Raw genomic sequence first — 26,462 nt, 5'->3', positions numbered from 1 at the left:
AAAGTTTGGGCAAGTTCTCAACAGATTTGCGGCAACACGGAATAGAGGTGCAGCAGGATGGTCGAGTCATTGAAATTAATGCAGATACCACATTATCCAGAATGGTGGCATTCTTAAAGGCTTTGAGAACAGAGTTACGAAATGAGGCGAAAGCTTTTTACGTTTACGTTGAGTTGGGAATGATGAATGTAATTAAAATGGAGCATCCTTTAAATTTATTGAAGAGAGCCCTGAAAATTTGAAAGAACTATTATCGAAATTCAAGCATATGCTTAACGAGAGTTTATTTGGATAAGTTTTGATGCAAAGAGTTTAGGTCTAATTCAACCTTTTCTAATCTAATCTTCAAGGTGCCAAGTCTTTGATGTGGAGAGATGCGTTAAAAATTCTACATAGAATTAAAATATATTATATAAAGTCTTTGATGGGGAGAGATGCGTTAAAAATTCTATATAAATTAAAATATATTATATAAGTTTGTTTAAAACTCATTTTATAAACCAATTTTAAATTTTTTTTACCAAGAGTTAGGTTTAAAAACCATTTTCTAATACTTGAAGTTCTGCCTGTGACTTTTGTCTCTTCCTAGCAGAAACAATTTATTTGGTAAAAATCAATGGATAATTGTCATCCAAAAAGAGAAAATCAGCTTTTCTAGTAAGTGTCATTATATTCCGATGACTCATTAGTGTCATTATAAACAAATCTTTATGATTCTAATACTGTTACCATTGTCTCTTCCGGCTGCTTTCTTGATCCTTAAGATTCCTCTTCCTGCTATAAACCTTCATAACAGGTGGATTACTAACAGCTTTCACTTCCATGTCAATGAATTCATAATTTATGAGATAGACGGCTGTGTTTTTTATCACCAATTCATTCCTAAAAGACAGAAAAATCTCCACCTTGTCTCCAGCTTCCAAATGAGATATTATGCCCTGCCAATCTGCATCATTAAAGGAAATGACTGTGTCTCGCTTGTATAACTGGATGGTGTACTTTGTGTAATTAACCATTACTACACTAATAAGACACTCAGTTGCTACTGTTTCAGGTGTTGCTAAATACACAACACACAGAGCCATTCCCCTAATTTCCCAATCCTGAGGCACAGTGAAATACACTGAATGTCCCTCACCCGTATGAGCCAACCAAAAAGGATAATTGCCTCCTGGCAGAAAAACATGACAAGATCCACTGGTTGCCAATTCCTGCAGCATCAGCAGAATATAGTCATTTATGCAATTGTGCTATTCAAATTTCTTCAGTCATTATCTTGTCATTCCAAATTACAAACATGCATGTTTCAGAACATCACGATGTATACCATATATTAAAACACAACTATAATAGTAAATTAAAACAAATTTGGTTTCTAGTTTTGTTAAATATAAATCAATAGAAGATCATCAGGATCAATTTATGCTTATGACAGGTCTTTTGTTGCCAAAAGGAAGAGAAAAGAAATTCCGAGAAATCACCTATGCCAGCAGGACTTAATTCCGGAAAAATGATGTAAGAGATTAACAAAGAAAAAAGGAGAACAACACAATGTATGAGGTTCAACCAATGTTTCCAATATCCACGGGAGAAAGCAACTCCACCTTTAAAACTGGAATCCAAATCAAGACACAACGAAGAACCCCTTTCTTTCTCAGTAAAACCCTAACCTCTCGCTCTGGCTCTCTGTGTTCTTTCATCTGTGTCAACTCTATTCTTTCTGGCCTACTTTTCGAACATAACAAGGACTCTTTCACGCACTCAATTATTTCTTCTTTTGAGGGGTCTAAACTTTACTATATTTTACTTAACAGTTAACAAGGACTTTCACAACATGAAACTGAACACAATAGAGCAAGAAACAGACTAATGAAGCAGAATGCTATAATCAGACGAATAATAAGACAATACTCGTTTTGACTAAGAAACAACATCTCTTAACTCATATTACAAGAAACACAAAGCAAGAATAGCAGGAGGAAATGGAAACCAGTTTCCTAGTGCATAATATGGGCATTATCAGTTAGCTTCTTGAGAATTACTACATGCAATTTTTAAATGAAGTTGTGTGGATATTATAGAAGGGAAAAGGTGCTAAACTAAGGTGAGTATTGAAGTTTCCTTTTGATACCTAGAATTATTTCATGTTCTCTTAAGTAATATCTAAAACTAATAGATAAGGGAAGTAGACAAATAGAAAAAGAAGGAACCTTAGATATGCTCTTGTTAAGAGTATTGAAGTCTTCTTCTTTGTAGCTTCCAATTCCAATCAAATAAGATCTCAAGGAATTGTCTGAAATTTCTGATGTACAGGATGCTAGTCCTAACTCAGTGAAATGTACCCATCGTACGTCATTCAAAATTTTTCTTACTTGTTTAGTTATTTGAAACTCCGTGTCACATTGCACCCAAACACTTCGAAGATTTAAAAGGTTGGTAAGAATCGGTGCTAGGTCACCCAAATCAATGTTTTGCATATTCATGGAAACTAGAGATGATGATATGCCACATAACGGAAGAATACGAGACAGGGGATTCATTGTCGGTGACAACCAGCACCAAATAATAGATGGTAAAACATCATGGGAGAATCCTTCAAACCCACATGGAAAGAGATATCCAATGCTTTTGGAGCTTACTATTGAAAAGGGAACTTTCACAACAGCATTTTCAGCAATTAGAGTTGTCAAGGATTTCATCTCCGCTATATCTTCTTCCAATTTGTCAATCTTCTTACAACCAGATAGGATGAGAGTTTTCAAAGATTTCAACTTATATATCTCTCTTGGAAGACTGCTAAGGCCTGTACAATTCTTCAAATTTATCAACACAATATTACAGAGATCTCCAATGGACTTGTGTACACAGCGCAAACTTGGACAGTATTTGAGAATCAGCTTTTCAAGATATGGTAGACCAGAAAAGTCAGGAGTTTCAGTCAAGTACTTGGAATGACTAAGATTGAGGAACTTTAACATCAACAAAGCCTACAAAAAGATAGTATTTTGAAAAATTAAGGAAAAATAAAAATGGAAATAATGTTAAGTGTTAACTTTAGTTTAGGAAAAAAGGGCAACTACTACATACCTTGGGTTCTTTCCACACTTGTCTAAGATTACTGTGTTTGAAATTAATTGCAATTGCATCTTCCAGATAAAAGTTGTCAGGTATGTGCTTTGAAGGAAACCCTTGCCAATAGATCCATCTCAATTGCTTAGAAAGATGGCCATAATCTCCCATGAGTTCTACATGATGAAGTTGCAACAGTCTCAAACTCCTCATTTCCTCAAAAGCATCAGCTTTAAAGCATTCTCTGTTGTTTAAATTCAATTTCAGAGCCAGTCCCTCAACAGCATCTGTCCCCTGTGATGAAAAGACCAATCAAAAATTGAGAAAACTCAATCGTTAGCTCGGATGTTTAGGCAAACCACGCTAGTAATGCACATGAAAAGGAAAACTCTTTCAATTTTCAAAACTGCATGTAAAAAATGTACTTACGGTACTATTTGTCAATACATCACGGACATCCTCTTGTAACCATAATCTACTGCGCTTCCCAGGTTCTTTTCTTGAAAGTTCACGAATAATCTCTCTTCCCATGTCTTGTAGCAAATGATGCATTCTGAGTTTATTGTTCTTTTCGACTTTTATGAGGCCACGCTCTAACAGGACAGTTATTCCAATATCAGCATATAGTCCACAGCCATTTAGTACCTCCGTGACACAGCCTCTTTCCTTACCAATAAAAACACAACATACATCAAGAAATATTTCTTTTTCCATTTGATCACATAAATTGTCAAAACTTATCCTTAGTTTCTCTTGGACTTGGGTATTGGGACTTATTTTTAGTTTTGACAACACACTTCTCCACTCAGTCATTGTCCTATTACTCAAATAAGAACCCAGAACTTCAAGAGCTAGAGGTAGTCCACCACAATAAGAAACTGCACCTTTTGCAAGTTCATTGAAATCTTCTCTTGGTTTTGCTTCTCTGAACGCATGCCTACTAAAAAGTTCAAGGGACTCATTTGCTTCCATTTCCTTCATTTCATGAACATAATTAACTTCAAATTTCTTGAGTAAATGCAGATCTCTAGTTGTAATGATTATTACGCTTCTTTCACCCATCCACTGAGTATTTCCGCATAGTGCTTCTAGTTCGTCAAACTCATTCACATCATCAAGAACAATGAGCGCCCTTTTTCCAATAAATCTGTTGTCAATCATACCTTGTCCGATACCAATGTTTTGTATCTCCACCTTTACTTTCAGGATGTCAGAAAGAAGTTTTTCCTGCAAACGAACAAGCCCTCTTCTTCTATCTGTTTGACAAACTTCTCTAATATTTTCGATGAAACTTTTATTCTCGAATAAACGATGAAGTTTATTGTAGATGACTTTAGCAATGGTACTTTTACCAGATCCTCCCATTCCCCATATCCCTATCTTACAAGAGCTTTTGGTTCTTTCAATAAATCTAATCACTTCTTGCACCGGATGATCTAATCCAACATGAAATTTGGTGATAGAAAAGGCATTGTAATCAAGATTGGCAATAACGTGGTTAACAATGTCACGCACTAGCTCAGCTTCAGTCCTTCAAGGGCAATAATAATTATAGATAAAACAGAATGGTCACTATTACCATATTAAATCATAAGGAGTTCAAATATATGTCTCCTTATTCAAATCATAAAACATAAAGTAGCTTGTTGAGTATATAAATTAATCATTAATTAAATTTTAAGTATCTCTTACATTTAATTGTCAAAGGATTTAGGATTCTAGGATATTGGAGAAGTAATAAATAAGTTAATGGATGACGAAAACATTAAAATAACATGTTTCATCCAAATTTACAAGATATAGTTAAATCTGAACTAAACCATAAACTAATTAACAGGAATTAGTTTTCTTAAACTTTTATTAAATCTGTTTTTTAACTTATATATAATTTATATGTTTTAAATTAATAAAAAAGGTTGGACATATTTTTTATTCTCAAACTATTTTAAGAAAATTATATTACAGTTCTCTAAAACATTCTCTCAAAAAATAATATCTAAAGGTTATATTATATGCTATTGTATAATTTTGTTTGTCATGTAGAAAACACTTTATATATATATATATATATGACAAAACATATATTAAAAGTATATTTATAAACTATATGATTAAAAGTAAAATATAATTTTTGAAAATAATTTAAAATAAAAAATATATTTAATTCTAAAAATAATTATAATGAAGTTTTCTCCAAATAGATTCAAGTGGTGATTGATTTACCTCTGATCCGTCGCATTCCACCCAGACAGATTTGCAGCGTCGGTGAGTGTGCGTCTCCAACTCGACAACGCGAATTCCAGATGTTCTCCTGCATACCTACTTTCTGCAGCTGCTGTCAACGCATCTCCAAAATCACCCGTCTGGTGACGTACTTCGGACGGTTCAACATAGTAAAATACAGGCACAACTCTTAGGCCACAAGATTGGCGGCATTGAAAGATTGTTTGAAGCTCGTCAAGACACCAACTAGATTCAGCGTATCTTTTGGAGAAAACTATTATTGCTATCTGAGAGACTTGAATTGCTCGCAATAGTTCTTGCAGCTCCATTCCTTTGAGAAGATTCTCTTCGTCAAGGAACGTTTTGACTCCAGCTTTTGAGAGCGAAGAATGGAGATGAGAAACGAACTTCTTGCGGGTGTCTACTCCCCTGAAATTGATGAACACGTCGTATATCCATTCAGATTTCGCTGACGGTGAAGAAGACTCGAATGCCATCAGTAGAATTGAGGTCAACGGTTAGGAGAGAACGCAATGATACAAAATACAGAGAGATGATGATCTAGCACCCTTTCTCAACTTGTAAGACCCACCACACTTTTGATTTATGATTTAGTAAAGCTTAAATTATTTTGAAATTTCTAAATAGCTATAAGAAGTAAAAAATAAATTGAGTCTCTAAATTACATATGGTGATACGAAATCGTTAGAAAAATATTTATGACAATTTTCAAACGCAAAGGGTTAATCACTTAATAAAATTAGTTGGCTTACTCAAATATTTAAATTTTAATAAATTGAAATATAAGATGGCTCCCTCCAAGCTCAACTTTTAATTAAATATTAAAATGGACAATTTATTCATTAAATATTTAAATAAATAATTTCTAAAATAATTGTTTTTCATAACTTCATTTATTTTCTTTTTCTTTTTTTAATTTATGTTAAATATTATTATAAATTTTTGTCTTGGAAAGGTTGAAACATATTATTAAAAAATATATATATACAAAAATCACACCAAATCTATGTTTAGAAAATACAAAGCATCACCCTTAAAAAAAACTATATAACCAAAAAAGATAAGAGAGTTGATATCAAATATTGATTGACCCTCTAACCCTTTCATTTCCCTTCAAAATAAAGGATTGTCGTGAATATAATATTGTGATAGTTTTCATCATGGTACCCAAGTCTAATGATTCGTTGATCGGGGAGCATAAAATAAGAATGTCTGTTATATTAAAAACTGGTAAGGACAATTTAAGCAAAACAAGACAAAAGAAAGAAAAAAGAAGAAAGAAAATGAAGTTGATGTGTCAACTGCTACAGAGTTTTGTCTCAAGGTTAAGGTTGTGGGAAATAAGGCAACCAAGCTTCAAAATGACGTGTGGGCATTTTTCCTTCATCCAAATGATAAAAGAAATTTATCCAATTGCACCCCCTTTGAGGCACAAGTTATAAATGTTTTCATCACCCAAGACAAGAATCATTAGCATCTCGATGTCAACCCAAAAGGTACATCAAGGGCATCCAAAGTCAATGACAAGATTTCTGGGAAAAAGGAAAAGAAAAAGAGAGTCGCAGAAAGGGCTGCAACAGGGGCAACGATACGAATGACCTAATGGGAAAGAAAGAAAATGAAAAAAACAAAAAAAAATAAAAGGATGTCCAGAATTTCAAACTCTTGGAGACCTGTTGACTCGACACCTTGCAGATGATTCTTGTTAAAATAATCTAACCGTTAAACACTTATTTGGGCCTTTATTATCCATTTCTTTCATAACCCTTTGCCTTTTAGCCACGGTATAAGCCGATTAAAGTCCACACCGACTAAAGAATGTTTGTCCTGATCTTTCTCATGAACTTAACTCCGGAACGAAATGATATGGTGAATGACACAATCACTAGAAGAAAAGAAAAAGACATTGAAAATGAGAAATGAAAAAAATATAATGTAAAGTCTCCAAATCAAACCTATTGTGCGCAACAAAATTGGGGCAACCTTGTGAACCCCGCATGTTTCCATGATTAAATGTTTACAACACCTTCTCAGATGAGGAGAACACAAATGTTAATGTTGCCCACAAATAATCATTCAGCCTTTTACTTTTTTCATCCCTATTTCCCATACCTTCTCGAGTTCAAGCCAACTTGGATTGTAGGAAGCGGTAAAGGGAAATTAAACTCATGGTTACACTTTTTTCCTTCTCATTAGAGCATTCACCGTCTCTTGACGTTATTTTCAATGAATGTGTTTTGAATGTACATCGAGTTTGACGACAATGTTGACAACGAATTCCAAACATGTGCACAGTCTAATTAAGGGAGAGAAAACCAGTGACAAAAAGCAAAATGAAGCAAAAGAAAAGAACAAAACAAAGGTTTCATGCGTTTATGCATTCATGCACTCTCATGACATTGTACATACATCTCATAAGAAACAGGGAAAATTGTTTCAATAAAAAAATTGTTTAAGGAAAGAGAGAGAGAAGTTGTGAAAAAGGTTATTGCGACCTTTGTTTCTAAGTCTCTTCAATGTTTTGTTCAGTATTTACCAACTTTTCAAAATTTGAATCCAAGTTTTCGTCTGGTATTAGCCCTTTGCTAGGCAATGGTCAAACCTAGGTTTTCTTTTTGAGATATCGACCATATGCTAGGAATTGGTCGAATCCAATTTTTCGTTATGTAATGTTTGCTTCTGCTAGGCAATGGTCAAATCCAGTTTTTTCTTTTGCATATTGGCCCTCTAGTAGACAATGGTCGAATTCAGTTTTTTCTTTTATGTTTCGACCCTCTACTAGGCAATGGTCAAATTCAGTTTCTCTTTGGGATTTTTGTTCCTCTGCTAGGCAATGGTCATACCTAAGGTTTTTGTTTTGTGATGTTGGCCCTTTGTTAGACAATGGTCAAATCCAGATTTATGTTTCAGTATGTCGATCCTCTGCAATGATCGTATCCAAGTTTTCGTTCTGACCCTCTGCAAGGCAATGGTCAAATCCAGGTTTTTTTTTGTGATATCGACCCTTTGCTAGATAATGATCCAATATAAGATTTCGTTACATGATGTCGGCCCTGCTAAGCAATGGTCGAATCTTCTTTGTTGCATAAGAAAGATAGCTACCAATACCTAATTTCGTCTAGATTAGTAAATAAAGATTAAAAAGAAATAATAAAAACGTAAAATAAACTTTATATAAACTTATTATTTTTAAGAAAAAGTTTTTTGTTACATTTTCCCTTTCTTGTATGCTTTTTTATCTTTATTTTATTTTATTTTTTTGTTGTTTTTTATTTTATTGTGTTTTATTTTTATTTGCTTATTTTCGTTCTTTATTTTAATTTTTATTTTCGAACTTCTTTTTTGATTTTAATTATCACTGATTTCTCTTTTTATTTGTTTTTATTTTTTAAATAAAAAGAAAAAAATTCTAGAATATTAGATAAAAACGTGTGTAATAGTTTTGCTTTTAATATAAAAAAAAAGGGAAAAAAAAAAGGAAACTGAAAATGAGAAAATACGAACGCGACAACTATGTTTTCGCGTCTTTGGTTTTGCCGGAAGAACCCCTGTGCGTGCAGGAATGAAAGAGGAAACTGTTGGGAAATGCTTTTGGGTGTAGGGAGGGTTTGGCCGGAAAAAGGAAAGGAGAGAAAATAAAGAAAAAATCCTAAATCAGGAGGAGGGGGATCTTTCAGAAAAAGCAAAGAGGGGAGATTTTTTCTGGGCATGAATTGTTTCATCACCATTCACTCCCATTACCGAGTTCTCTTCTACTTAAGAAAAAAAAAAAGACACGAAGAAAGCTTCGAGAGACCTCATTACCAGAGCCTAGACACACAACTCTACCTCACCTCCACCATCAACTTTAATCAACTCTCGTCTTTAATCGACTCTCGTCGGCGCAGCTATCCTTCATTTTTACAAAGCAAAGAAGGAAGTTTCTTCAAGCATCCAATATCACCAAAAAAAGAAGTGAAGTTTAGTCAGAAGGGAAAGAGTTACAAGAAAAAAACGCAAGCGTAGTATACATGTTATTCCTGAATAATAGCTTATGGTCATCTGCTTGCCTTGAGTTGATAATGCCTCGTTTCGTTTTTCTACTCATGTTTGGATTAGCCATATAGTCATTGGGATAGAATTTGGGATGATATTTGATTTATTGCATTTGGCTTGTTTATGTAACTTCGTATGGTCGACCCTCCATTCATTCCCTTCATAACTCATCATCTGTTCTGACTGGGACCATCTTCTTGGTATCTTCTACGGTTCTATATTCTCCTCCAACAGAGTTCATGTCTTCAACCTGCACACAGAAAATACCACAGAAGCCATATCCAGAGAGGAAAACATCACTTTCCCCTTCAATTCCTCCCTATCATACCGTGTCAGAAAGCCAAAAAAAAAAAGATACCCAGCCTCTGCTCCTTCTTCGCCTGCGTCAAATGGAGCCAACCGCCAAATGAGATTCAATACACCTACCTGTTTCAATTTCTGAATTACCACATCAAATTTCATTCATAAGCCATTTTTCCCTAACCCCCGATTCCTCTCATCTGCAAGAAAAAGAAACCTAACCCAACCACCCCGAATTGATTACGGCAACCACAAACCAAAACAGATAATGAAACTATGCCTCCGCTCCTCTGTTCATCTCCAATCACCAACAAAGGAGTTGAATCCTTAAGCAAGAAACCCACACACAGAAAACCTAGAAATCCTTCTTCAATCTTCATTCGTCTGTATTCATGAATACGGTCTAGTTCAATACTACTCCCAACGACACCATTAGAGGTGGCATAAACAAAAAGAGGGAAAGGGTTTCCCAGTTTGCGAGCGAAGGAGGAGAGAGGACGTCGACAAGGTGACCGGCGGCGACCTCGGCCGCGACTGGTGGCGGCCGGCTTGGTGGAGGCGGCAGAGCGCGCGTGCAGGGGAAACCCCTCCCTGGGTTGCCATATTCGAAGGAGACCCTAGGTCTCTTGGGAGCTGGGTGAAAATGTTGGAACCCCTAATGGGTTCCTGAGTTGGGGACAAAAGGCTTCGGCCTAGCTCGTGGGCTGTCTTTCCCCTTTCTGTTTGAAGCGCTGTTCCCATTCACGCACCCCTTGGTTTTCTTTTTAACTTTAATAAATATTTTTTATTTTTCTTTCCTTTTTTACTAAAAACAATCTTCACTATCTTAATAATAATTTAATTTAATTTAAAATTTAAATATTATTTAAAATAATTTTTTATTTTAATAATTAATAAAATATAATTTATATTATAATAATAAAAACATAAAATAAAATAAAAAAAATAATAATAAATTTGATTTAATATATTTAAATATATTAAATTATAATAAAATATTAAAATAAATTAAATAATTATTAAATTTTAAATAAAAATGAAAATTTTAAAAAACTTATATATATATATATATATATATATATATATATATATATATATATATATATTAAAATCTATATGTTAATACTTTTGCTTTTTATTTAAAATTTAATAAATATTAAATTTAAATAAAAATTATAATATTACTTATAATATTTTTATATTTTAATAATTAATAAAATATAATTTATATTTTTAAAATAGTTTTATTAAGAAAATTCAAAAATAATACTAAAATAAGAATAAAAATGAAAATAAAAATAATACTTCAAATTATATTTAATATATTTAAATACATTTAAATATATTAAATTATTATATTAAATTTAATAATTATTAAAATTTTAAAAAAATAAAATTTTGAAAAATTTATTAATCGATATCCGATAAGTTATGAACCGGATATCATATCCGATAAAGAATGGTTTTTAAAATTTTATTTTATATATAAATTTTAGTAATTATTTAATTTAATTTAATATATTTTAAATATTTTATTTAATATAATTTTATTTGTTATTTGATAAATAATTGTTTTAAAATTTTGTTTATTATTTAATTTTAATAATTATTTAATTTAATTTAATATTTTAATATAATTTAATATATTTGAATATATTAAATATTTTATTAATATAATTTTATTTTTTTGTTATTATTTTTATTTTAATTATTTTATTTTTATATTTTTAATATAACTATTATTATAATATAAATTATATTTTAATAATTATTAAAATATAAAATTATATTAAATAATATTAGAATTTTAAATTTAATTATTATTAAGGTGGTGTAGAGTTTTTTAACAAGAAAAAGAAAATAAAATAAAAATATATTTATTAAAAATAATTTTTTTTATAAAGTTAAAGGTGTAGGATAATGATGAGATGTTAGAATGTTAAAAATAGAATTTTTGGAGGTGCAGGATGAAATCTTGGAGGTATAGGATTAAACACTCTTTCTTTAACACCCAATCCGTGTTTGGCCCAGTGTTGTTTTTATGTTTTTGATGCACCATTGGATTTTATCCCCTATACCTTCACTCATTGGGCTTTAATTTGCTTTACTTGGTGCACCCTTGCTTTTATTATGTTCTTTGTTCATGTGTGTCTAGTTTTCTTTTTGTGCACCCTCCTAGCTATTAACTTCACACCTCATTTTATATGTACTTTTAGACTTTTATTTATTTATATTTTAAAAATTATATTGTTCATATGTGTGTCTAGTTTTCTTTTATTATATTTTTATATTGTAAAAATAATAAAAATAAAAATATAAAACTACAAAAAATGATTTTTCAGTCTTTAAAAGTATGAGTACTCGTGTGATCGCTCACATCGTCCTAATACTTAATACTTTCTTTCTCTTTAAGAATAATTAAAAAATATATTTAAGTTGTATTATAAAAGTTGAACACTGGTGTGATCGTCCGCATTGTCCTAGTGCTTGGTACCTTTCTTTGGCCTTTTTAAAATAAATAAAAATAACAAAAATAACGTTTTCAAAGTATAAACACTCGTGTGATCGTCCGCATCGTCAGTGCTCAATACATTTCTTTCTCTTTTAAATTAAATATCTTTCTTTCTCTTTTAAATTAAATATCTTTCTTTCTAAAGGTATGAGTACTTGTGTGACCATTCGCATCGACCTAGTACTCATTACTCTTTTCTCTCAACCGGGTCAAAAATACCAAAAAAATACAAAATCTTCAAAAACTAAGAATATCTACATTTTCTAACAAACAATTAATCTTTCAAAGAACTACGTAACCTTGATTTCTCATTCTAAATGAAAATACTTAAGAGTAAGGTCAATCCTTGTCGGATCAAAAAACTAAAAATATATTTTGTTTTTAGAGTGTCATTTAATTTAGGATAGTTAAACATTTTGAAAATAAACTAGGATCCGACTTTGGCAGACCATGTCTTTCTTTATGATTTTTCTATACTTTTCCAAAATAAACTATGGTGGCGACTCCAAATCTCTTTTTCAAACTCGTCTTTTTTTGGTTCGTCGTCCCGTCACGATTCCAGTTGCGACAGTACTCTTTTGTTGGTATTGGTGAATTTTATACAACAAGAAAAAGGAAGTTATAGTCTCATCTAACCATAGTGAATTTTTTTTATCCCAATAGCGTAATTTCTTTTTTATTTTTCAAAATAAATAACTTTTAAAAATATTAGATAATTTCTAAAAATAAATAACTTTCAGAAAAATTACAAATATTGATAAGTCATATATAAAGGTGACACGACTTCCATGTGAAGAAGTCGTACTAAGACAATACTATCTTAGTTCAAAGAATTTTTGAAGTTGAAGTCACCTTAATATAGCGTGACTATAATTCAAAATATGTTAAGTTGTTATCCAACACTACTTTTAAAATTGAACTAAAATCATATCATCATTACGCAACTTTATTTAAAATGCAATGAATTGAAATTATACTGCATTAACACTTTAACTGAAAAATGTTTTGACCTAAAGTTATGAAATCTTGTTACAACTTTTTCTTAGTAAACTCGTCTCAAGATTATGCTAATTATTATTCATTTTAATGAATTTAGGATAAAAACGACAGTAACTTAGTAAAAAATAACAATGGGTACAAAGAAAGAAAAGCTTAATACACTTAAGGAAAGGGAACCAATGAAAGAGGATGAGTGCAACTTCTTGACCCCAAGCCCCTCATTCCCTACCTTCTTATTCTTAGTCGTTTTTACCGCCATATCATTAGGGTTCACTAAATCTTTTGGAAATCAGTGAGTCTAAGTTTTCTATTGGATACAAATAAAAAAGTGGAGCACTATATAAAGGTGAAAGACTCATTAATCCATTGCCTTAAGATTTTTGGTAGAGAGTGGTGTCAATCCTTTATATATGGTTGGACTCAGATCTTATTGGTGTTTGTATCTCTCTATTGAACATCCTCCTTAAATAGACCCAACAGTGGTATCAGAGCCGATGATTTGTCTTTCAAACTGACTGAGACGAGTAAGCCTATTACCTTAAAATAATGATACTTTGACAACATTTTTTTGACAACATTTTAACATCATCTACGTGTCATTTTGTGATTGGTCCAAAATTACTCCACAATCAATAATAATCATAAACACTAACATGGATCAATCATAGAATGACACGTAAATGATATTAAAATGTTGTCAAAAAAATATTATTAAAGTATCATTATCCATTACCTTAAGGTTTTGAATAGAGAGTAATTGATCCATTACACACTAGATAGACCGCTGTCTTCTGGACTTCAAATCCTTTTTCAAAAATAATAAAAATCTCCAACTGGTCTCCACATCCCATATGTGATATCACGTCCTGCCAGTCAACATCATTCAAGGAAGTTATTGTCTCTCGATTGAATAACTGGATTGTGCACTTTGAGTAATTAGCCACTAAGACACAAATAAGATATTGAGTTGGGTCTCCCAAGCGTGATAAATGCTCAACACACAAAATCATTCCATCCATGTGAAAATTGTCAGGCAAGGTGAAAGTGACTGAGTGTCCCTCATTCATATAAGCCAACCAATGAGGATAATTGTCACTAGGGAGAAAAACTTTACGAGACTGTCTGCCTGCCAATCCCTGTAGCATGAGAAAAATAGCTTTGTCATTTTGAAATTGTTCTGTTCATATGGACTTCTTCCATCATTTTACCATTTCAAAGTACAAAACACACAATTTAAGAAAATAACATGATGCTGAATAAATTACACCATAATTCTTGTAAGTAATTCGCTTAGAAAGTGGAATTAGACCCAACTAAATACTACAAAACCTGCTGGTATGTGAAATTTTAATCTGAGAATTATGTAAATTTTCACATATTATTAGTTATGTTGAGATCTCTAACACTCATTTTTGTTGAGGATTGCATATATCTAGCATATTATGAATGCTTTAATAGTTGTATGATGTTACGATATCTCAAAAAAAATTTAACTCTAAAAAATCAACTTATAAAATAAGCTTTAAATTAGTTATGTACTATAATTTAGTCATACTTCCATTTGATATGAAACTTCTAACAAATTCAATCAAATTTGGTTTAATAGTTTTGGTGTGTATAAATCAGCCAATCATGTGGACAAAGATCTTTCAACAGATAACTTTTTATTATCTATGTGAATATAACCAGAATGAGGCAAGCATTGCAAAAGGTGGAAATCAACTTCCTAGTGCTTGATATGAGCATGATCACTCGGCTTTTTGATTATTAGAAAAAGATATTTTAAATGAAGACAGGTGGTTATAGAAGGGGAAGGTACTAAAAGAATGTTAAGATTGAAGTTACTTTGTATTTAATGGAATGTTTCATGTTCTTAAAATTAACAGCAAAAATGAATAGTAAAAGTAAGTAGATAAAGTAAAAAAGAGATGGAACCTCATCATAAATGCTTTTTCGGAGAGTATTGAAGACTTCTTCTTGATAACCTCCAAATTGAATCAAATATGGACTGAATGGATTGTTGGAAAGTTGTGTAGATGTAGTCCAAGTTACACGACGAACTTGTTGAACTTCTTCCAAAAATGCTATTAGTTGATGAGGTATTGGATACTCCGTGACATATTGTTGTACTAAAACAGTACGCAGATTTAAAATGCTTCCAAGGATTGGTGCTAGATCTACCAAAGCATTATGCTCCACATTCATGGATACTAGAGATGATGAAATGCCACGAAACGGACGATTACGATACAGGGGATTAAAAGTATGGGACATCCAAGACAAAATTATAGAATGAAGAACAGTAAGTGATAATCCCTTTTCTTCGTCTACATGTATATATCCAATGCTTTTTGAGCTTACAACTGAAATGGGAACTTGTTCCACAGCAGTATTTTCAGAAATTAGAGTTTTCAAGGATTTCATGTGCAATATATCTTCTTTAAAGATGTCAATCTTCAGACAACCAGATAGGATAAGAGTTTTCAAAGATTTCAACTTATATGCCTCACTTGGGAGATTGCTTAGGTTTGTACAGCCTTTCAAATTTATTAGTACAAGATTGTGTAAATATCCAATAGATTGGTGTACCTTGCCCAAACTTACACAATGCTTGAGAATGAGCTTTTCAAGACTTGGTAATTTTGAAAAATCAGGGGTTTCTGTCAAGTACTTTGAATGACTAAGATTGAGGATTTTTAGCAACGGAAAAACCTGCAAAAATATAGTATTTTTACAAAATAAAGGAAACCGCGATAAGTGATAATTGTTATTAATGTGAAAAGAAAATTGGATGTAATATATCTACCGTGGGTTCTTTCCACAGTAGTCTGAGATTACTGTGCTGGAAATCCATCGCAATTGCACCTTCCAAGTAAAAGTTGTTAGGTATGTGCTCTAAAGAAAATCCATGCCAGGAGATACATCTCAGTTGCTTAGAAAGATACCCATAATCTCCAGTCAGCCGTACATGATCTAGTTGCAAGAATCTCAACTTCTTCATTTCCTTAAAAGCATCAGCTTTGAAGGAATCACTGTTTGTTAACTTACCGTTCAGAGACAATCCCACAATAGCTTCTGTCCCCTGTAATGATACTTGAAAATAAATAAATTTGGAATAGCTCACTGGAAAATGAAACATAAAGCAAAACACGTTCAAGTTTCAAAATGTTTTATAAAGAATGTACTCACAGTATTCTTTGTCAATACATCAAGTACATCCTTGGGAACCCATAATCTACTGCGCTTTCCAGGTTGCATTGTTGAAGTTTGACGCACAATCTCTCGTCCCATGTTCCGAAGCAAATGATGCATTCCAAGTTTATTGTTCTTTTCAATTTTTAAAAGACCACGTTCTATAAGAATTTTTATTCCAATATCAGCATGTAGTCCACAGCCATTTAGTATCTCCGTGACATACTCTCTATCTTTACCAATAAAGAAACAGCATACATCAAGAAATATATCCTTTTCCATTTCATTACATAAGTCGTCAAAGCTTATTCTTAGGATGTTCTGAACTTGAGTATTGGGAATTTTTTCTAGTTTTGATAATACACTTCTCCATTCATTCTCTGACCTCTTACTTAAATAAGAACCAAGGACTTCAAGAGCCAGTGGTAGTCCACCACAATAAGCAATGACTGATCTTGCAAGTTTATTGAAGTCTTCTCTTGGTTCTGCTTCTCTAAAAGCATGCCAACTAAAAAGTTCAACCGAGTCATGTTCGTCCAGTTCATCCATCTCATAAACATAATCAACTTTTTGTTGATACAGCAGGTCTAAATGTCTAGTCGTAATGATTATTACACTTCCCGCACCCAACCTTATACCGTTTCCACATAGGTGTTTTAGTTGGTCTATCCCATTCACATCGTCAAACACAATGAACAACTTTTTTCCAGAAAGACGGTCGATCGTAGTTTTTTCCATCTCACCACTCTCTATTTTCACATATTTAAGGACATCTGAAAGAAGTTGCTTTTGTAATTGAACAAGGCCTCTTCTGCCATCTGTTTGACAAACCTTTCTAATATCTTGAATGAAACTTTTATCACCAAATGTAAAAGGAATTTTATTGTAGATGGCTTTCGCTAAGGTAGTTTTACCCGATCCTCCCATTCCCCATATCCCTATCCTACAGACTTCGATGGGTTGATTTTCAAACAATCCAATCACATTTTTCACGTGGGTTTCTAATTCAACAGAAAATTTAGTTACAGGAAAGGCGCGGTCTAGTTTAGCGAGAACAGACTTAACAATTTCCTCCACTAGTTCAGCATCATCCCTTCCAGTTTAATAAATACAAAAGACGCAAATGTCAGATAAAATGAATCCATAACAGTAGAGATTTGTTCAGATAAATATGTACTTTCAAGAGAAGAAAAAAAATAATCGAAGTCTTTAAAATTGAATTTTTAATTACAGAAACCTATGAGTTTTCTCTCCTTTGTACATTTAGATAAAGATAAAAAGATTGGGTAAATTTTTCTATAACAAATTAAAATTTTAAAGAGAATTATGAGAGAGTTTTACAAATTAATTTATATATAAATTAAATTTAGATTATAAAAAATATATAGATTTGTAGATTTTTTTTTTTGGTGAAAAAGTTTCCAAAGTATGGATTGATTTACCTGTGTTTGCTCTCATCCCAAGTAGGCAAATTTGCAACCCTGTTGACTGCGTGACTCCCCGCAGAAGTGTATAGTATGAATGGATAGTTGAATCTTTCGGTCTGAAACAAATTCAGGAATATTTTTTTTTCTTAAACATAATTTTATAATTAATTTAATAAAATTATATTAATAAAAATAAAAATTTTACTTTAAGTATAATCTTATAATTAATATAATAAAAACATAATAGAAATATATTAATGGTAAAAAATTTAAATTTTATTTTTCAAACATAATTTTATAATTAATATAATAAAAAATTATTAATAAAAAGTTTTTTTAAATTCTTTTTAACTTAAAAGGAATATTTTACCTCCATCTGAGTCACCTTTACGGTCGTCTTTACGCTCCATACTTTCGGATTCTTTTTGAATCCACCCGTTATCGGATCGCGTACATAGGATGACTCCATTTTGAGATCAGGTAGATCGGATGGGTCAATATCGTAAAACACGGGCATAACTATTAGGCCGTGATTTTCGTGACATTCAATGATTCTCAGAAGGTCTTCAACACACCGATAAGATTCAATGTATGCTTTGGTGAAAACAACTATTCCAATCTGAAACCTTGTAATTGATGGCATAAATTTTTCCGACAGCATTTCCGCAGAAACTAGGGAATGTTTTACTCCAGCCTGTAGAAGGGAAGAACTCAGATGTGAAACGAAATTTCTATGGATGTCGTCCCCCAAACAATGGATGAAAACCTCGCCTGAGACTCTAAAATTTGAGAAAATCGAAAGAGAAGAAGCCACGTCCATCAAAGAATCTGAGGTCAATGGATAGAAGAGAAAGCAATAATGCAGAATAGAGATGAGATCTTTGTAGCTCTTCACTGAATTCTTTTTTTTTTTTGGGAAAGTCAATAAATGTCTTCCTTTATTGCTATCCACCCACCTTTGTCTTATATACGGCTAATACCGGTAATATATTAAAATAAAGTTTATATATTTTAAAATATTAAAATTATTGAAATTATCAATTTGGTATAAGTTTTAAACAATTAAAATTTAAAATAAATTATATCAAAAGTGACATAATTTTAATATTTGAAAGTCAAGTTAATATTAGGGCTCTAAAAAATTCGCGAGCCAACCCGGTTCATCACAGGTTTGAGCCGTATTAGGTTTAAGAAAATGTAATTTTTTTTATGCAGGTTAGTTTTCAACTCGACTTACTTAGAACCCGGTTCACCTTGGTTGAACCTGTAATGAGTCGGGTTGGCTCACCAACCCACCTAATTTAATTTAATTATTTATTATTTGGTGTTTTAATATTATTAGTTAGTATTTTTTTATTATATTATAGATGGGATAAAAAAAGATGTTTCAAGAGAAAAAAATATTATAGATAAAAAAAATGTTTCAAGAGAGAAAAATATTCAAGACTCTAATATTATAAATTGACAAGTGATACCAAAATTATCAATTAAAAACTTATTTATTCGCCTTTTAGGCTTGATTTTGGATTACGCTTGTATTGTATGATATTTTTTTTATTTTGAATTGTCTTTGGAGTTTAACATTAGGATGAAATTTATTTAGATTTGAATTAAAAAAGTTATAATTTTTTTTATTTAAAAAAAACTTATTATTTAGTGAGTCAGTAAGTCAACTCGTTTAACCCACCAACCTGTTGTGGGTCGGGTTGGGTTCAAATTCTTTCAGCTCGCTAATAAGTGAACCGGGTTGGGTTGGCTTACTAAGGGTGTGCTCACTTGGGGGTGATTGGGATAGATGATTTGGGGGAGAGTGATTGAATGGATTTGAGGAGATTTGATGGTAATTTTTTTTATGTTTATTTGAGTGAATTTGAAGGTAATTGAGAGTGGATTTAGAGGTAAAGTTTGTGAGAATTAGTATAAAATTTGATTGATGTGACCGTTTTAAAAAATTTGTTTAATTGGTAAAAAGTAAATATTACCAAAATGCCCCTAGAAATTAAAGTAATATAAAATGATATTTGTTAATGTTATATTTAATTGTAAATGTGTTTATGAAGAGTAAAAAATTAAAAATAATTATTATAAATATTTTTTATAAGTAATTAAATTAAATTTGAGTAAAATGAATTTATTTGAAATAATAGTATTGGTTTGTAATATAATTTATTTCCAAGTAGTATGAATTTATTTGTTATGGAAGTGAGATTTATTAATTTTGAATACAATTGATAATTAGACGAAGTTATAATATTACATGACATAATATAAAAACTGCGAACATAATAACATACAAATATATTTGGTATAGATCATGATGAAGTTGCTTCAGTGAGGTATGTAAGCAATTTATTGAAACGATATTGTGTCGGCATCCCTATTAAACGTCTTGTATGGGATGAATGTGAAGATAGAAAGTCGAAACACTGTCTTAATAAATTGCCATCGTGAATGTTCATAGCCCGTAATAAGTTATGAATTTCTTCTGAAGTTGGATTAGATGATTGATTCCTAGCCGTTAACAGTGAATTTTGACGCTCCATGGCCTATATTTGGCTTTCAAGAGCCGCATTGAGTCTTGTTGTTTGAGTAATTACATCTTCCACTTCATCAATTATTCGTTTAACCATTTGATATGTAGTTAATTAAGTTGACAATAAATAGAAGTATTCAAATTGATGTGAAAGCAAGTACAATTCAAAAATAGGTAATGTAAGAAATCAATCACATAAGTGAAGTACAGGAAAAAAGTCATGTAATGCAGTAACGGAATACTAAGCAACTTAATCATCTAAATGGTGAAGAATTAAGTTAACATTTTGAGTCACGTGAGCAAATTGTCGATTCATGTCGAGAGATAGGTTTGATAAGTTATCTTCAATACGTTGAACCCGCACCTGCATTTGTTCCATACCCTGCATGTTGTGTTGCAAATCTTGTACCCCCTCCCACATTTGAGTCATCATATTAGGATGTGAAAGATGTGAAGGAGGTTGCACATGGTTGTCATGATGGTGTGGTTGTTGTTCTTCTTCATCGCCGACATCGTGTTGCCAAACACCGTTGACATTAACAATATTCAACCTCTTCAAAGAATTAATTGAAAAATGATGTCTTGTCCCAATATGAGTGCTGGCATCGGCCTCAACATGTACTCCACAATATTGCATGATTTGGGTGATAAGGACACTGTACAAAAGGGGTGTGTCACCGACCTTACATTTAAGCATATACTGCATTATGTGATGAGGCCAATTGATAGCTATATTATTTTTAAGCACCCATATCATAAAGATATCCTTCTGCAATAACCTTGCAAAATTTCCAGGTCGTGGAGTCAACATGTGGACAATAACATAATGCAGAAGTCTATCATTAGTATTCAAAGATCCAACTATTTTAATTCGTTCACCCTATATGTCCAGTCTAACCATAGTAGCTAATGCCATATCCCTATCATAGGAAAAGTCGTCTGGGATAGTAGAATAACACAATTTTTGACCCTCATACTTCAAATTAGCAACATTCAACCAATCAACAGGTTTCAATTTAATTCTTCTCTTGTTGACCTCACTGAGCAAATATCCATTTGCAGAAATCTTAAGATTTGAATAGAAAACTTTGATCAAATCTGGATATAAGGCTCCCTGCAATGTCAACAATTCAACCACTCCTTGAAATAGAAGATGATGTTGAAAATATAAGTTTGAACCGACAAATGATTCGAAATTCATTATTTTAGGAACGACAATATTCCTTGTGTACAAATCAGCTGCGTAGTTTTCCATCTGATGGCTATGACTGAAGAAACGACGTTGATCTAATTGTTCTGCAAGAGATGGTCTGACATAGGCTCCATCTTCTGGCTCAGTTACGGTTTCTTTTCCCTTACGACTTTTTCTAGGCCTTTTGGTTGATGATGAGACCATTTAACAATTTCTTCAACATAACTATACATACAAACAATAACTTACAGTAAGTCATACAAATATAAAGAATATTAATACTAACAATTATTAAAGACAAACCATTAGATCATAACCATGAACATAACTTCAATATTAAACATAGATGAAGCCCAATAAGTGACAATTACAATACAAGTACATGTAATAGTATAATGCTAATACAAAAAAAAATTGCAATACATTCTAACAGTCACCACCCGATATCATTTTACATAACTTGTTCCACCTCTTGTGTGGTGGAAGTCCCATTAACCTCTTTGTACATGTGGGGTTTGAACATAAGAAATCATATCATTGTTCGAGCAAGTTTTCATCAGAAATATTCATAGCACTCAACATTTCGTAAATGTCGCCCTCTGTGTATGTGTACGTGGAGGTGCGATGGAGTATTTGATTTCTATCTTCCATTGTTGAGACTTGACGCACGACAGCATAAAAAACTACACCAAAGTGAACATTCGTAGAGCCAAGGACATTTGTGAAACCATCCAGGCTAGTGGTCAACTTATCAAATTGCGTATCTATCACATCGACCATAGGTGCCTTCCTTTTGGAACCTCGTGACGATGAAGTTCCTCCGGATGGAATGGATGGCACAGATTGAGTCTGCCCTGGACTGTACTCATCCATAGATGGAGGAGGTGATGGTGGATTTGGGTCTCTATATTCCTGATATATAGGCTCTTCAAGAATGTACTCCATATTCTGATTCAGATCAACCTGTACACGAGGCCCAACCCGCTGACAACGCGCTTGATGAGCGGTCCGAACACCACTCCCAGTTGCTCAATCCGCAGCCCATAGGTCCACCATTAAATTGTAGTGTCTGATGCTATTAACTCTCCACTTTGTTGCACTTGGCCTCGACTGAAACAACATACATGAAACAGATAGTGGTTGAACTTATGTATTTTAAGAATCTACCAAATCTAAATATTTAACAAATACCTAAATCAGGTCAGCCCGCACTTCGTCCTTAGCTTCAAATTTCATACTTACGGCATTCCAAGCAAATCCACTCAATCCACCAAAAAGGTCATGAACCTCACGCCATCTGTCTTTCAATACCTTTTGACAATTTTTTACATTATTTTTACTAACATTAACATAACCACAACTATGAAGGTATTGAACCATGTTATTATGCGCTTGGGTTGTCCAACTGTCATCAACTCTGTTACCCAAATGAGTCTCCTCGATCATAGAATGCAAAAGCCTAGAATCCATGTCCTTAGTCTATTTAATGAACTCTCTTGTACCAGCAGATGACTTAATGATTACTCCCTTACCCCTTTCCATATTAAACCTATTTAATAAACAAAATGGTAACAAGATTCAGTTGAGTTAATCATAAAACCAAATAGATGTCATATTCAAAGAACAAAGTCTTAAAAAACTATCAATTACAATAACTATGAGTTTTGATAATCTTGCCACATTTCATCAGCTATGGCATCCCTAATAGTACTACCAAGCCTATAATCATCTTCTCGAACTTGAGAAGACGACACATTATGTTCTTCCCTTTCATTCAACTCATTATCAACCTCATTAATCAATGGGTCATCGTTATCAACTCCACGAATAAAGTTGTGTAGAATACAACAACATAAAATAATGTCTGTCATTGTCTCCAATCCATAATGTGGTTCAGTGCCACTTGGAATGATAGGAAACCGTTTCTTCAACACACCGAATGTCCTTTCTATAACATTTCTCAATGATGAATGTCTATGGTTAAAGAGCTCGCGTGCATTTTGTGGTCCTCTGCGTGTAAATTCTTTAAGGTGATATCGAACGCCTCTATATGGTGTCATAACCGTACTTTTAAGCATAAATCCAGCGTCGCCAAGATAGTACTTTCCTACAATAATGCATATTATCAGCAATTACTAAGTAATAAAAAACCAAGGTCTGACATCCCAATGAAGACACTTTACCTTGGGGGATGACCAACGGATCATCTCGATCAAGATCATTTTTTAAGATTCTAGAATCAGATGCTGTTCCTTCCCACCCAGCTAGAACGTATGTGAATTTCATTTCAAAGTCACATGCGACAAACACATTTTGAGTTGGCCAATCTTTTCTTCCACGAAATCTTGGAGCATCTGTTCTCGGCACCCTTACACGAACATGAGTTCCATCTATGGCCCCTAAGCAATCCTAAACATTCAATTAAGAAGTCATCATACAACTTCATGTAATAAACATCGTTTCGTAAAATTACATCAAAACTGACAAATTCATATGATTACCTTAAAGTAAGGATAAAACCGATTGTTGTTTAAGACATATGGATGAACCTCGTCTCCTGATGGCTGAGTTAAAAATTCTGATTCTAGACTTAAAATAGCATCCAACACATTGTGAAAGTGTTTGCTAACCGTCGTCCCAGATCGATGAAAGAAAAATGCGGCACTTTGATTCTTAATATTATGCTCAATTATATGAAGAAATTGAGCTACTTGTTCCTCCATTGTCGAGCGAATGATGTCTTTAACACCCAGTTGTTCTTAGTCTCTCACAAAGATTAATAAATGCCTTTGCACCCATCCGAATAATGTCACGACATTGATTAGTATGCACCAGGTACGACATTAACTGCTCCCTACGACGGTCTTTGTCGGGAAGGAAATTGCTTACACTACTTGGATCACTCGAGCACATATTCAATATATTCAAGGCATGACATACAATGCATAACATTGTTAGTGCAGCCAGTAAGGTGTCTATTTCTAATTGTTGATGTAGCATTGCGACTATATTGAAGTCTACACCAACCACATCGTCATCTATATCTTCACGGTCCAAATAAGATAAATCTAATTCTTCTTCCATCTATATTTACTTTCACAAATATACATACTATTAAAATCATGCATTCATATATTCATTAAACATAATTGAACAATATATTCATTCAACAAAATTCATATATACATTAATTCATTCATATATTCATTAAACTGAAACAAAATATATAACGTAACTCAATAAACTCATTCATACATTTTATAAGAATTAACATTATGTAACACTTACCTGTTGAAGACTTATGAAAATTTGAAGTCAGATGAAGCCAAAAATTAGCACGAGACCTCCAACCAATATAACTCACAGATTCTCCAAGATTCACTTAATCTCAAATTATGTTCTTCAATTATTCTGAAGATGCAATGAATTTTGGAAGACTGCAGTCACCCAAAACCAAAACAAAATACATGAGAATTTTATATCATACTACAACAAATGATAAATTCATAAGTTTGTTAAAATGAAAATGTACCTTCAACCAAGTCAAGACACATAAACAAGCAATTCAACACTTTTCTTCAAATTTCCTTCAATCTTGCACGTCCTATATATACTTCATCATCTTTGCAGCCACAAAATATGGACAAAAAACCACCACAATTTCCACCGAAACAAATAATCTCCTCACACTTCCACCACCTTCATAATATTAACAAACAAACATCATTAACTACTTCTCCTATCAACAAACAAAACTCCAAATCTAAAAATCATACAATACCAACTACAAATAACACCCTTGATGCACTTCTTTGTGCTTCCTTACACTACACATCACCTCAAATGCTCCACCTGCTGCCCAATGTTCAATTCCTTCACGCTTGACCTAGCTTCATCACGTTTAGAACACCTCCACCAGATCCACTCAACACCTGCGTCACAAACAAAGGGTTCATTACAAGTGCATCCATTTCAACCACCTCCTCCCCCTCGTACACTGCTCCAACGACCATTGAAATTATCGCTGCATCCTCCACCATGACAGACAACTTCGTCTTCATCATCATCCACCAATGTTGGCTGCATCGTCCATGGAAAAACCAACAACTTCGTCTTCATTGTCAACGACGCTGCATCCTCCATCATCAACGAGAGCTTCCTCCACTGCTTCAACGACGATGCCATGGTTGCTGCATCCTCCACCTTCAAGCTTCCAGCACCAACCTCCAAAGTTGACACCACACTGCATCGTCCACCATCGTCACATGCGTACACCACCAAGCGAGCAACGTCCACCGTCGTCAACATGCCGCCGCGATAACCACCAACCTTGTAACCAGAATCCTCCAACGCACGGGCTGTTTACCTGAATACCATCCACGCCTGAATCGGATACACCTTATATGTAAACGAATACAGCTCCACCTTGTGCTTCTTCATGCAGTTGTAACCGGTTACAGGTACTCTTGTAACCGAATACGGTTTGTCCAGATCAAACACGTTCCACTTCCTTTCTTCATCTTCCACCAACCTCATCTTCTCATCTACCACTAACCCTGCAAACATTACAGAAATAGAGTTCCCTAAACAAATACACTCATGGACCCTCACCTGAGCTTGCTCTTATTTCTCGGTTAGCCAACGCGAGCTTTCTCTTCTTTCTCCTCTTTCGCACTCAACGCATGCACATAACACAATGCTCTCCTTCTTCTAGCTCAATGAACATAACAACCAAATACCAAGCACATATTAAACCTTGTTTTACGGTCAAAAATAATATGTCCTAGTGTATTGTCAATGGTGTAGGAATCTTTTATGTGTGCAATGATGTGTGTGAAGGACCAAATCTGCACTGTTCTATGGCTGTGTGAAGCAACTTCACAGACTCGGGAATCTCTGCTTTAGAACAAAAGTCGTAGCTCCTCACACTCATACTCGTGATGGCACAATGAAAGCTGT

At 33.1% G+C, this 26,462-nt stretch overlaps 3 protein-coding genes across 3 annotated transcripts; all 3 read right to left on the bottom strand.

Annotated features, from left to right (window-relative positions):
• Window positions 1–572: 572 nt before the first annotated feature.
• On the bottom strand, window positions 573–5,879 carry LOC108347454 (disease resistance protein RPV1). The gene is made up of 5 exons (XM_017586701.2): window positions 5,293–5,879; window positions 3,499–4,600; window positions 3,088–3,363; window positions 2,211–2,987; window positions 573–1,211 (listed from the first exon to the last, which is right to left on the bottom strand). Exons 1-5 carry the CDS (start codon window positions 5,787–5,789, stop codon window positions 726–728), a joined length of 3,138 nt encoding a protein of 1,045 aa, XP_017442190.1. The 5' UTR covers window positions 5,790–5,879; the 3' UTR covers window positions 573–725.
• A 7,416-nt stretch (window positions 5,880–13,295) lies between these two features.
• Window positions 13,296–18,710, bottom strand: LOC108347453 (disease resistance protein RPV1-like). Its single transcript, XM_017586700.2, has 6 exons — window positions 18,149–18,710; window positions 17,794–17,894; window positions 16,349–17,444; window positions 15,966–16,241; window positions 15,095–15,871; window positions 13,296–14,295 (listed from the first exon to the last, which is right to left on the bottom strand). The coding sequence occupies exons 1-6, from the start codon at window positions 18,596–18,598 to the stop codon at window positions 13,894–13,896; spliced, it is 3,102 nt and encodes a 1,033-aa protein (XP_017442189.1). The 5' UTR covers window positions 18,599–18,710; the 3' UTR covers window positions 13,296–13,893.
• A 4,448-nt stretch (window positions 18,711–23,158) lies between these two features.
• LOC108346745 (protein ANTAGONIST OF LIKE HETEROCHROMATIN PROTEIN 1-like) lies at window positions 23,159–24,226 on the bottom strand. Its single transcript, XM_017585796.2, has 3 exons — window positions 24,005–24,226; window positions 23,687–23,912; window positions 23,159–23,610 (listed from the first exon to the last, which is right to left on the bottom strand). Exons 1-3 carry the CDS (start codon window positions 24,224–24,226, stop codon window positions 23,159–23,161), a joined length of 900 nt encoding a protein of 299 aa, XP_017441285.2.
• Window positions 24,227–26,462: the final 2,236 nt, after the last annotated feature.

This window comes from Vigna angularis, chromosome 9 (assembly GCF_016808095.1).
Source record: "Vigna angularis cultivar LongXiaoDou No.4 chromosome 9, ASM1680809v1, whole genome shotgun sequence".
NCBI classification, from domain to species: Eukaryota; Viridiplantae; Streptophyta; class Magnoliopsida; order Fabales; family Fabaceae; genus Vigna; species Vigna angularis.
The sequence above is the reverse complement of the archived record's forward strand: the minus strand, read 5'-3'. Positions and strand labels throughout refer to the sequence as shown.

Bases quoted from the DNA above. Each gene is read 5' to 3' on its own strand.
- LOC108347454 (XM_017586701.2), bottom strand. From the start codon at position 5,789: ATGGCATTCGAGTCTTCTTCACCGTCAGCGAAATCTGAATGGATATAC. The intron at 3,364-3,498 runs GTAAGTACATTT...TTTTCATCACAG, and splicing joins ATGTATTGACAAATAGTACC to GGGACAGATGCTGTTGAGGG. The intron at 1,212-2,210 runs GTTCCTTCTTTT...CTGATGCTGCAG, and splicing joins TTAACAAGAGCATATCTAAG to GAATTGGCAACCAGTGGATC.
- LOC108347453 (XM_017586700.2), bottom strand. From the start codon at position 18,598: ATGGACGTGGCTTCTTCTCTTTCGATTTTCTCAAATTTTAGAGTCTCA. The intron at 16,242-16,348 runs GTGAGTACATTC...GTATCATTACAG, and splicing joins ATGTATTGACAAAGAATACT to GGGACAGAAGCTATTGTGGG. The intron at 15,872-15,965 runs GTAGATATATTA...ATATTTTTGCAG, and splicing joins TACTGTGGAAAGAACCCACG to GTTTTTCCGTTGCTAAAAAT.
- LOC108346745 (XM_017585796.2), bottom strand. From the start codon at position 24,226: ATGGAGGAACAAGTAGCTCAATTTCTTCATATAATTGAGCATAATATT. The intron at 23,913-24,004 runs GTAATCATATGA...TTGAATGTTTAG, and splicing joins GGTTTTATCCTTACTTTAAG to GATTGCTTAGGGGCCATAGA. The intron at 23,611-23,686 runs GTAAAGTGTCTT...GCATTATTGTAG, and splicing joins TCCGTTGGTCATCCCCCAAG to GAAAGTACTATCTTGGCGAC.